Genomic DNA, 11272 nt, shown 5'->3' on the forward strand with positions numbered 1-11272 from the left:
TGCTCTGCTGCGAATACGAATTGCATATGTAATAAATTATTTATACACTTAAGTTAAATCAATAATAAATGCATTGCAAACTAAACCTTATCTTCGAGTTGGGAGGAAGGAACTGATTGCTAGAGTCATATTACCATCATCTAAATTTTGATGAATTAAAAAAGGGATCGATTTTGTTTGCATTTAAACAGGCATACTGGCTGAGATATCAATTAAGTTAGTGATGTTGCTCGAGAATATATATACTAAATGGAACAGAGACGTCTCCTTGAATGCGTTACAAAGTTCACAACAAAAGTACAACAACCTCTACAAGGGTATAATAACAAAATTAGGTAAAAGTTAAGGAACACAACTTTTTAGCTACATCAGCCAAAAGTTATCAGCTGAAAATCTCTTCGTGCTTTGTCTTTCAAGCTAAAAGTTAGCTGATATCAAATTTTACATAGATAATTAGATAGTCAATCAGGGACTTACCCAGCATTTCCGCATTGACGACAATGTTGCAGCTGTACATGGGCGTAACCAGTCGCTGTGGTTGATTCTGAAAAGCCTGACGACAAACCTCCTTTGCAGCCGTTAAAACTTGACCTGAAAAGTCAAGAAATATTATTAACTATATATATATATATGTTAAGCAACTCCAGACCCACCCGAGAACGGACCACAGCCACGTGCATTTAAATCCTCGCCCTCGGCCTGGACAGACCATTCGAGCACGGCAAAGCAAACGCCCTGCATGGGCTCCTCGCAGAGCGGACCTGCGCCCGTTGTCAGCTGGAAGCCATTCACCAGGGAGCTATTGAAATCTCTGCGTGCATCCGCTGTGAGCCGCACATCCGTCTCGGAGCTGCACTTGGACTGCCAAAAGTCGGGCTGCTCATAGTCGCTGAGATTCAGCAGCATATTCGTGCCACAGTTGCGTGGACCCAGCGCCCAAATGCGTTCCACCAATTCTGGGGGCGAAAGTGAGCTCAAGCCATGCAGCTGCAGCTCCGCCAGAGCTGCAGTCAGTTGAGCCTTAATGGTAGTCAGGAGCGCAGTGAACTTCTCCGAGAGCAGCGTGTTGCGTGCTGAAGCAGACAGCTCCTGAAAGGATAATAATAATTAATTGATGACCATCTACAATCGATCCTTGAGCTCACCTTGAACAGATTCGCATGCTGTTCCAGCAGATGGACAACTGCCGCTGGCAGGGGTAAAGCAATCACACGCAGTGTGCCCAGTTTGTTGAGTGTTTGCTGGGTGGCAATCTTCTTGGTCACGTCTTTGTCGTCGGCTGTCTTGACTATCGCCTCGTTGACCATATCCACGGTGGCATCGGGTACAATGGTCTCCCGGAACGAGACAATTGGCTTGGACACGTTCACCTTGATCTTGGCGTAACTCTGCTCCAAATCATGAACACACTTCTCTACATGCACCTCACCCAAAGTGGTGATCACATGCTCACCCGTGGGCGCAACGGAAACCTGGACACAGGCATCTGCCTGATTGAGCAGCTTGAGTCCCTTGACCAACTTGGGCATATCCTGTGGCTGCACTGGCTCAATGGCCACCCTCAAGATGGGCGTGGCCATAATGCTCAGTTCACTGAACGAGGTGCAGTCCAAGCTGCTGCTCAGCGTTGCCGTCTTCACGACGTGCGACTCGAGGCCACCGATGCCAACAATATTGCCCGCTGGCACTTCCTCCAGCAGCTGCAGTTCACCGCCCATGAACATGTACAGATCCCCCACCGTCACTCGGCTGGCATAGGGCGCCTGTTCAGGATCACGATGCGTTGGCTGGCGAGGATCATGCTTGGGCGTCAGATTATACAGTTGCATGCCACGACGCAATGTGCCGCTAAAGACGCGTGCAAAGGCAATAAACTCGAACTCATTGCGCTCCGTCTCCGGAAGGGGTTCAGGCTCTGCTCCAGCAGCTGCAGTTGCTCCCGTTGTGCTCAGCTGCTCCACACCATCGGTGATCTGCTCTAGCGTTGCCTGTTCGCTTTGCTGCTTGCGTTCCTCGATGCGACGACGCACCTCATCCCGTCGCTGCTGCAACTCCTGATCTGTCAATCGCTTGGGTCGATTCTGTGGCAACTGGCTGACATGCACCGGCGTCATCTTGGACACAAAGGCAATAACATTCTCACTATCCGCCTTACAGCTCCTAAAACTCTCCTTCAGCTCGAGTGTTTGACGTGGCAATGAGTTCAGTTCCATGTTAGCCGGGTAGAGCAGTCGCTGTGCTCGCTCCTCGCTGATGCAGTGCGGCGCCGGCACATGGCTCACCACCATTTGAAGCACACTGCGATCGATGGGCAGCCATTGACCCAGCACCGCTTTAATTTGCAACTTCGGATCGGTCAAACGCAAATCCCGCGCCGCCAGTTTTATGCCCAGTTTTTCAGCTATGAGCGGCAGCTTCTCCTTGTCCTTGCGCACTGCGATAATATCATACAGGCTCCAGATGTTCTCCAGCACAAACTGCACAAACATTGGTTTCTTGGCCTTCTCCTGGGCTCCAGCGACAGCACACTTCTTCTTGCTATTGTAGTAGTAATCGCCCCAAAGAACTGCTTCCAGTTCAGCACGTGGCATTTCCAAACGCTCCGCATAGGTGTTGGCAAAGTCAGCCACGGCAAAAGCCCAGCCATCGTAGGCGGAGCAAAAGACAGCATTGCCCGTGGCTGGCGAGAAATACAACTCGGAATCATCGACTTGTTCCAGCGCCGATTCGTAGTTATGCTTGTCACTAATATCCTCCTTGGCCAGCACATCCGAGGCAAAGATGCTGCCCAGCACAGCATTGACCTGCTCCAGCACTTGCGTCAAATGAAAGTAAGCGTCCAATGGCGTCATCTGCTTCTCCAAGATCAGACGATCCAGTTTGTTGAGCAGCAGCACCGGTTTCAGCTGCTCCTCGTAGATTTGCTTGAGACAGGCACGTGTCTGGGGACCCACACCCTCCACCACATCGACAACAACAATGGCGCCATCGCACAGCCGCACCGCAGTCGAAACCTCGCTGGAGAAATCCACATGTCCCGGTGAATCAATCAGATTTATCAAATAGTCCGCATTCTTTACATCCTGATAGTACAGGGAAATACTGCTGCTCTTCATCGTTATGCCACGTTCCTGCTCATCCTGTCGGCTGTCCATATAGCGCAACTTTCCTGCTCAACAGAAACATTTCGCATCACAACGAAATACAACTCAAACAATAACAATAACAACAACAATTTACCAGCCATGCGTTGTGAAATGATGCCATTGCTGGCCACGAGGGAATCCGCCAGCGTTGTCTTGCCATGATCCACGTGTGCCAATATGCATATGTTGCGAACCTGCTGGGGTTGCTTTTGGAGCTGCACAAGCTCATTCTGGTCCACCACGGGCATTTTATTAAATCTATTAAATCTACCTGTTGCCGTACGAACTGTTTTAAAAAGACTTTTGTTTACAATCGGCCTTGCTATCGATAACAGCGATACCCGCAACGAGTACTTTCAGAAAGCTCCATCAGCTGTTGTGGCGCCAATTGGTATCGTTCGATGGGGCCAAAAATGTACTCACTCAGTTTCAATTTGAAAATAGATCCAATCAGTTAATTCAAAGTTGGACTTGTTGAGCGCTTTAAGTTAACTTTAACTCACATTTTAAAAGTACATACGAAAATTTTAGCTATATATTTCTATAAAGCAAGTTAGAAAGGCATTTCAATTACAATTTGTATGAGTAACAAGTACTTTAAAGAGCTCAATCAGCTGCTGGTATCGTTTGAAGGCGCCAAAAACGTACTGAATTTGAAAATAGAACCAATCGGCTTATTCTTATTTGCCTTAACTGGCGCTTTAAATGAAGTTAAAAACAATCATTTTAAAAGTACATTTCAATTCAATTTTAAATACGATTCTTGTAAGCTTAAATTGCGTTTTTTAGTTATATTTATATAGCTGAATGTAAAGCAAAGTTACCAAAAGGCATCAATGATGATTATTTGTGTGAAGTGTCTGGCTTAGAAATGTGTTCTAAATAAAAGTATTACACGGCTCAGGTTGGCTGGATGCTAGTTTACTTGATGGCGCAATTGGCCAATTTGCTGGTTAGCTGCTCGCCATCGGGTGTCAGCAGGAAATTGTCCTTCCAAACTGCAACGCCTGCGGCATTTGTCTTAAAGTCAACCGAGAGTTTCTCCCAGATTTTCTTCTTGGGATTCAACTGATCATCCGGTGTGCCACTGTAGCCTTCAAAGGCGAGACGACTGCCAGGAGTAGCCGTGGCAGGCACCAGAATAGGTTCCACAACGGTGTGATCGGCGCTGTTTAAATAAGGATTACAAATTAAAGATTACAGATTACAGGTTAGAGAATCTCCAACGGAACTCACTTGGAGGTGCAAAGAACCATGCCCTCGGACAGGATGCCACGCATCTTGGAGGGCTTCAGATTGCAGAGCACAGCAACCAGTCGCTGTTCCAGTTCCTCAACCGTGACAAATTTCACCAGACCACTGATGATGGTGCGTGGTTTCTCCTCCGCCAAATCAATCTTTAGCACATACAAAGTATCTGCATCCGGATGACGAGCGACTTCGATGACTTTGCCCACTCGTATGTCCAGACGATGAGGCGCATCCTCATCAGCAGCAGCAGCAGCAGCCGGAGCAGCATTCGCCTTCACCTTGCCAGGTGCCGGATAAGCAGCCGCTGTCAGTTTTCTAAAGCAAGAAATTTAAGGATGTAGTTAATGAAGTTAAGGATGTAGCAGAGAACATCATCTCTTCCAACTACTAACTGCAGTTCGGGCTTCTCGAAAGCCTTGCGAATGGGATCCAGCAGGCGATTTATGTACTTCTCCACGGATGCCTTCAGATCACCCGGATGCAGTTTGTTGTCTGCATAATATTGCTCGAGTTCCTCGTACACCAGGAAGGTAATGTCGCCGCCATTATCCGCAGCACGATGAATCTCGAAGCCTTCGCCGTCTTTGAAGAGAGAGAAGAGGACGTGTTTGACAAAGGAAAGGAGACCATTGTCGGCTATGTTGCCGGGTTCGCAAAAGGCCTTCTTCAGCTTCTTCTTGACGTTGGCGGGCGAGTCGAGCAGATCAATCTTCGAGTCCTCCTCCGAGGAAGACATCTTGCCGCCAGCCAAGCCAGGCACTAATTGAAAAAAGGTAGCATTTTGTGAGTAAATCAAATGATGATTAATACATTTGTGACTCACCCATGGGATTCATGAAGTGTATGCGCTTCTCGTAGCCCAGTTGCGGCAAATATTTCTCGGAAAATGTGAATATTTTGCGCTGATCCACACCACCGAACTGTGCATCCACCTTCAGGTACTCCTCATCCAATCCCTGCAATCCCGGATACAACAAACCCGAGAGCAGTGGATATTCCACCTGTTTGACAACCTCGGCGCCCGCCTTCTTTGCATCGTGTATGGTGACCAGTGAGCTGAGCTTGTACACATCCAGTGTGTACTCCTTGGACAACTGATAGTCGCTGCCCTTGACAAACTTCAGCTTGTCCAGTGGAACGCCAATGGAACTCAGCATGGCTTTTATCACCTGCTCGTAGTATTGTGTGCGCAGCTCCAGCAACGACCATGGCGCCTTCATATTATCCAGATAGGCGTGCAGATCGGCAAACAAGATAGTCACCTCACAACCGGCCTTGAGAAAGTCTGCAATCTTCGACATGGGAACAAAGTAGGCCACATGTGGTTTTCCAGTTGTTGCTGTGCCCCAATAGATTTTCAGATCGCGCTCTTGCAGAACTTTCTGCAGCTTATCCTCGCCCAGTGTCTCCTGCAGATTGCGAGTGATCAGCTGCTGCTTCTCAGCGGCGCTTAAAGTTGTGCCAACCATTTTGGATGAGTTATTTTTTTGGAGCACACCTTGCGAAATTGATTGCGGTGGAAAGAGGAAGAGAACTGCATGCGTGGTGCTATGCTAGATCTGGCAACGCTCTCAACAGCTGTTGAAGTAAACAAAGTATTGGTATTGGTATCGATACTTTTGAGTGAACACGTTAAATAGGCAAAGCATGCACCCAAATTTCCGAACTGATAATTCTGTCAGCAACTGTTCAAAATCTGTCAAGTCTGGGGCGTACGTGAAGAAAGTCAAGCTGCAATTGTTGGTATCGATACTTCAACTGAACATGTTAATGTGAGATCTGGCAACGCTGCCAGCAGCTGCTTAACAGCAGTTAAGTTTTGGGCGCATGTAAACAAAGTGTATTTTTGGTTCGATACTTTTGAGTTAACATGTTAAATGTGCAAAGAGCCAAAATTCTGAGGCACTGTATCCGCCTTGCCACACAACGACTTTGCCACACAGATGTACGCGTGCGTTTTGCGCCCAGTCCCACGGGCTATTTGCATCTTGGCGGTTTGCGTACAGCGCTTTATAACTACCTTTTCGCCCGGCATTCGGGCGGCAAATTTCTGTTGCGCATCGAGGACACAGATCAAACGCGGCTGGTGCCCGGCGCCACGGAGCGTCTCATTGAGGATCTGCTATGGGTGGGCATTGAAATCGATGAGGGACCGGGCTTTGGCGGTACACAAGGCCCGTATATACAAAGCCAGCGCAGGCAGCTTTACAGGTGAATGGGAAACATTAATTATCAAGTGAGAATTCTAATCCCCCCTCCAATAGTGAAGCTGTTGAACGCCTGCTGGCAAACGGCAGCGCCTATCGCTGCTTTTGCACGGAACGTCGCCTGGAACTGTTGCGCAAGGAGGCGCTGCGCACCCGGCAAGTGCCGCGATACGACAACAAGTGTCGTCATTTGACGAGAGAGCAGTTGGAATCGCTGCTGGCCAAGGGCACGCCACACTGCATACGCTTCAAGCTGACGGAGCACGAGGAGCCACTGCAGGATCTCATCTATGGCAGCGTGCAGCACAATGTCAGCGAAACGGAAGGTGATCCCGTCATCATAAAAAGCGATCAATTCCCCACTTATCACTTGGCCAACGTTGTGGATGATCATCTGATGGGAATAACACACGTTTTGCGTGGCGTCGAGTGGCAAATCTCAACCACCAAGCATCTGCTGCTTTACAAGTCAGTGAATACAGCTAATCCCCTGCAGACAATTCTTATATAACAATTAATTATATTTCCTCAGAGCCTTTGGCTGGCAGCCACCGCAATTTGGTCATCTGCCGCTGCTGGTCAACGCGGACGGAACGAAGCTGAGCAAACGGCAGGGTGACATTGGCATAGAGCAGTTTCGGTCACGTGGTTACTTCCCCACTGCCTTGCTGAACTACATCATCTCTGCTGGAGGTGGCTTCGAGCACAGACCGAATGCCAAGCCTGAGTTGCTGCCAGTTGCCCAACTGGCGCAGCAATTTCGCTTGGAGCGCGTCAATCCACATCCCAGTCGCCTGAATGCCGACCTGCTCAACGACTACAATCAGCTGGAGATTAGGCAACGTCTGCAAGGAGCAGAGACGCAATTGCAACTAATCCGACATGTTCAGCAGCTGGTCAAGCAGACCTATCCGGCGCAGTGAGCATGCCTAAAGTGCTGTCTCCTCAAACCTCTGCTCACATTTGATTTTGCAGTTCCAATCTGGATCTGGGCGAGGCACACATTCTGGCCGTGCTGCAGTGGGCGGCGCAGCGTTTGACACTCATTCAGGATTTAACCAACAGCAAGTTAAGTTTCCTCTGGGTCAAACCCAGCAATTTTGTGCTAAAGGATCTGTCTACGGCACAGCTGGAGCAGCTGCTGCTCCAACTGAATGCTCTGTCCGATTTTCACAAGGATCCGCTGAATGCCACACTAAAAACTTATGCCACGTCGACGGGCATAAAATTCCCGGCCCTGATGAAGGAGCTGCGTGGAGCTTTAAGTGGCCTCCAAGAAGGACCTGGCGTCGCGGAAATGATGGAAATCCTGGGCAAGGCAGTCGTCCTCCAGCGGCTAGGCGAGAGCATTAAAAAGCAATCGCAATTGAAACAGCATCAACTCTGATCAAATTTTATTTAAGTACAGTGATCAATCGCTACAATGGGCAATAATTGAATATATGATTGTTATTTATGATTATATTTAATTGAAATATATCTTAAAATCCTATGCTGTCTTCAAATTGTTGTTAAGAAAAGATAAAAGAGTTCAATTAAGATAAGAATTTCGACTCTGATTCAGGATGGGTTTATAACTTGGCAATAATTGAATAATTTCAAATCTGATTGTTGTTTATTATATTTAATTTAATAATACCTTCAATCGGATCGGAATGGGTGAATAATTTTCGATAATTGATTGATTATTATTTATTATATTTAATTTAATCGGTTAAAGATTAAATGATTCAATTAAAATAAGAATTTCAAAATTGAAGCATCAACTTTGGTCAGATTTTATTAAAATTGAAACAGTGATCACTCGCAACAGAGGTCATTTCTGGATGGGTTCAAAATTTGGCAATAATTGAATATATGCATTATGATTGGTATTTATTATAATATTTAATTAAATATCCTTTGAACCTTTGCTGTATTCAAATCTGATTTCAAATTAAGAGAATGGATGTTGTAATTAGCCAGCGAGCACTGTGCTTCAGTTATTTAGTGTGTATATATAGTTAATCTGAGAATAAGTATAATGAGTACATAGCGTTTAAATTATGGCAAACGATTAAGCTTAAGCACCGCTCCTAATTTCATTTTTATCCTTTCCACTGCCGACAAGCCTCGCCAACTGCTATAAGATTTATATATATATGTATGTATTGGTATAATATGATACTGGTTGCTTAGCTAAAGTCGCGATTGGATAGCACAATGGGTGCAATTAGGCTCCAGCCGTAGATGAAGACGCCCAGCCAGCTGGATATGATTTTGACCCACATGGAAGCCTCGTTGCCATTGAACAACTCAATATCCGAGTGGGGCTTATACCAATTGGTCAGCGTCATCATCACATATAGAGAAGCTATAAATATATATAGATTAAAAGCAGATCTAAGTAAAATAGGCCATTGATTTACATACCGCAAACGAGAACTGTGTGAAATGAGGTCCAATTGTAGCTGACGCCTTCGGTTTCGTTGTCGGTGCTGGGTTTATCTCCTGCGCCGCCCGATTCTGAATCTGATAGAGCTTCTGTTAAAACTACATTAGTTATAGATGATCGGCAAATTGTACACAGTTTCGTAATTGTTGTTGTTGTTTGGTTGTTAGTGGGTAGTTTAAGCATTCAAAAATCAAATGTGTTTGTTAAAAAAGAAAAGAGTGTTAATAATTAGTTAGCCAAATGGTGTACAGCATATAAATGATAAATGGCTGGATTAATGTGGATTAATGATTCTTACTGATTGAGTTTGATTAAGATAGTGTTAAGCATTTAATGTACTACACAAAAATATAAATAAATCATTGATTAAGCAACTTAAATAGTAAATTAGATTAAACGAAACAAATGTTGAATCGCATTTTAGCAATGGGGTTCTACAGAAATCGAATAAAGAATTTAACAATTGAAATATTTTTTAACTAATTACAATAGATTCAATGAAAATGTGAAACTGTGCAATGTGCATGATAAGAATTAAGAAAATAATCACTTTTCCACGTACCACGTTTCTCGCTGTTGTCATTGTTGATCTTGGACACCTCCACGGCGGAGCTGAAGCAGTTGTAAAGGATGCACAATAGCCAGACGACGAGGCCAATAATGTTGGTCGTATCAAAGGTCACCTTCGAGTTGGGTGTGGGTGGTGCAACCGTTGTGGTGGTGGCATTATGCAGACCATCCATCAACCCAAACATGCCCGGATTGCAGGCCTTCTCTGTGAGTATCAGATACAAAAATAATCATTAAATTAAATACAAATGATGCCTAGTTCAAGGCTAACCCGGATTGTTGGCCACAGCGGACCAGGTCAAGTAGATGGTGTACAAAGTGACGAGCGAACTTTGCAGCAAGCCCGAGTGGGGCAAACGTTCCTGCACCGCCGGCAACACAGACAGAATGCTGACAACCAAACAGAGTATCAGATTAATCGAGATAAAGAACTTGTTGATGCCGCAGCCAGTGGACTGAAACAGTGAGAAATTAGTTTAGATATAAGATTAACTAGTAACTAGTACAATCTACGCATACAGTGGTAAAGTAGATATAGAGTAGAGTAATGCCCGTCAAGGAGGCAATATAGCCGAGTAAAGTGACGCCAGCCAGAGCATAATAATAGCCACGATTGTTCTCCGCATTCTCTGCAAATAAATTGAAGATTAAAGTTAAGTTTTAAGGTCAATTCCCCTTTATGTTTCCTCAAAAAAGTGCTCACCAATCCAATTCTCCGCAACGCTATGCGCAAAATCCACAATGATGACCAACTGGACCAGGATGAAAGCCAATCCTCCAATTAGACCCACCCACATCATGGCCGGTCCAAAGGAACCATCCGGTATGAAAATCGCCGCAATCGAAGCACCAAAACAGATCAAAAACTTCAAGGGCCAAAATGCATTCTGGATGTGGGCACGAGGATCTCGAGAACTCTTCACGCCCAACATAATGATGGCCATCAGAGTGAAGAAACAGGCGAGTCCAAAGCAAATTCGGTAAACAGCCATATAACCCAAGGCATATTCACAATCCACTTGCAGCGAGCCGCCCGTAAATGTTTCTATAGTCTTCGAACTGTAAGTCGAAGTGGAATTCACGCAAAATGGCAGCTTCTTCAGCGTATTCTGTAATCCTGGAGAGAGTGCAATTGCACTCAGAACTGTACCGACTAGCAGCATGAAGGCGTACATGAAACGGGACGAGGAGGAGTTCTTGCAGGTGGGGCAGGCGGAGCAACACATGCTTGCCGCAGTGCCCGTGCAACAGAGCGCGCACTGCAAATATATGAATAAAAATCAATTTGAGCTATTTTTAGCTATTTTCCAGCCAACAGCTGGCAGCACTAATTCTACATTCGCATCGATTTTATTTCACTTGTCAGCCATATGCGCAATATGTTTATGTCGGGTTTATTTAATTGTTATCACACACCTGCGCCGCGGAACAGAGGCCCAATGCAGCTCCCATAATTTAATAGCGCTTTACTTTGATTTATCTACGCTTTTCCTATTAAAACTGCGTCAAGTCGCAGCTGAAAGGCTTTTGTTTGTGAAAATATGACGAACAAGTGTTGAGCAGAGAGAGAAGAGAGCGTGTGGAGCACATTCTGTTAGCTGATGTTTAACAGTGTCGCTAACAGCGATAAGTCGATAAGTTGAGTGCATGCAACACTGCTAGAA

At 45.7% G+C, this 11272-nt stretch overlaps 4 protein-coding genes across 6 annotated transcripts in view; 1 reads left to right on the forward strand and 3 right to left on the reverse strand.

Annotated features, from left to right (window-relative positions):
- The window catches only part of LOC6557728 (elongation factor-like GTPase 1), a 73970-nt gene extending 70530 nt beyond the window's left edge, over positions 1–3440 (reverse strand). Inside the window, exons 1-4 of the mRNA XM_001983395.2 lie at positions 3241–3440; positions 1146–3169; positions 654–1089; positions 478–591 (exon numbers count right to left, since the gene is read on the reverse strand). Coding sequence (XP_001983431.1) covers positions 478–591; positions 654–1089; positions 1146–3169; positions 3241–3394 — 2728 coding nt within the window. The 5' untranslated portion in view covers positions 3395–3440. The remainder of the gene's footprint in view (positions 1–477; positions 592–653; positions 1090–1145; positions 3170–3240) is intronic.
- Positions 3441–3798: 358 nt separating this feature from the next.
- On the reverse strand, positions 3799–5953 carry LOC6557706 (tyrosine--tRNA ligase, cytoplasmic). The gene is made up of 4 exons (XM_001983394.3): positions 5221–5953; positions 4790–5156; positions 4383–4712; positions 3799–4314 (listed from the first exon to the last, which is right to left on the reverse strand). The coding sequence occupies exons 1-4, from the start codon at positions 5864–5866 to the stop codon at positions 4068–4070; spliced, it is 1590 nt and encodes a 529-aa protein (XP_001983430.1). The 5' UTR covers positions 5867–5953; the 3' UTR covers positions 3799–4067.
- Positions 5954–6249: 296 nt separating this feature from the next.
- Positions 6250–7998, forward strand: LOC6557980 (probable glutamate--tRNA ligase, mitochondrial). The gene is made up of 4 exons (XM_001983393.3): positions 6250–6608; positions 6662–7072; positions 7137–7523; positions 7580–7998. The coding sequence occupies exons 1-4, from the start codon at positions 6268–6270 to the stop codon at positions 7989–7991; spliced, it is 1551 nt and encodes a 516-aa protein (XP_001983429.1). The 5' UTR covers positions 6250–6267; the 3' UTR covers positions 7992–7998.
- Positions 7999–8358: 360 nt separating this feature from the next.
- LOC6558229 (serine incorporator 3) lies at positions 8359–11178 on the reverse strand. Of its 3 annotated transcripts, none has more exons than XM_032738323.2 (7): positions 11025–11178; positions 10312–10867; positions 10128–10237; positions 9880–10063; positions 9601–9813; positions 9017–9127; positions 8359–8957 (listed from the first exon to the last, which is right to left on the reverse strand). In XM_032738323.2, the coding sequence occupies exons 1-7, from the start codon at positions 11058–11060 to the stop codon at positions 8779–8781; spliced, it is 1389 nt and encodes a 462-aa protein (XP_032594214.1). In that variant the 5' UTR covers positions 11061–11178; the 3' UTR covers positions 8359–8778. The 3 variants fall into 3 exon arrangements, with proteins under 3 accessions (XP_032594214.1, XP_001983428.1, XP_032594245.1); XM_001983392.3 differs by having other exon boundaries at positions 9017–9136; XM_032738354.1 differs by having other exon boundaries at positions 9017–9115; positions 11025–11157.
- Between the last annotated feature and the right edge of the window lie 94 nt (positions 11179–11272).

This window comes from Drosophila grimshawi, unplaced genomic scaffold, assembly GCF_018153295.1.
Source record: "Drosophila grimshawi isolate 15287-2541.00 unplaced genomic scaffold, ASM1815329v1 contig_44, whole genome shotgun sequence".
In the NCBI taxonomy this organism is placed as follows: domain Eukaryota; kingdom Metazoa; phylum Arthropoda; class Insecta; order Diptera; family Drosophilidae; genus Drosophila; species Drosophila grimshawi.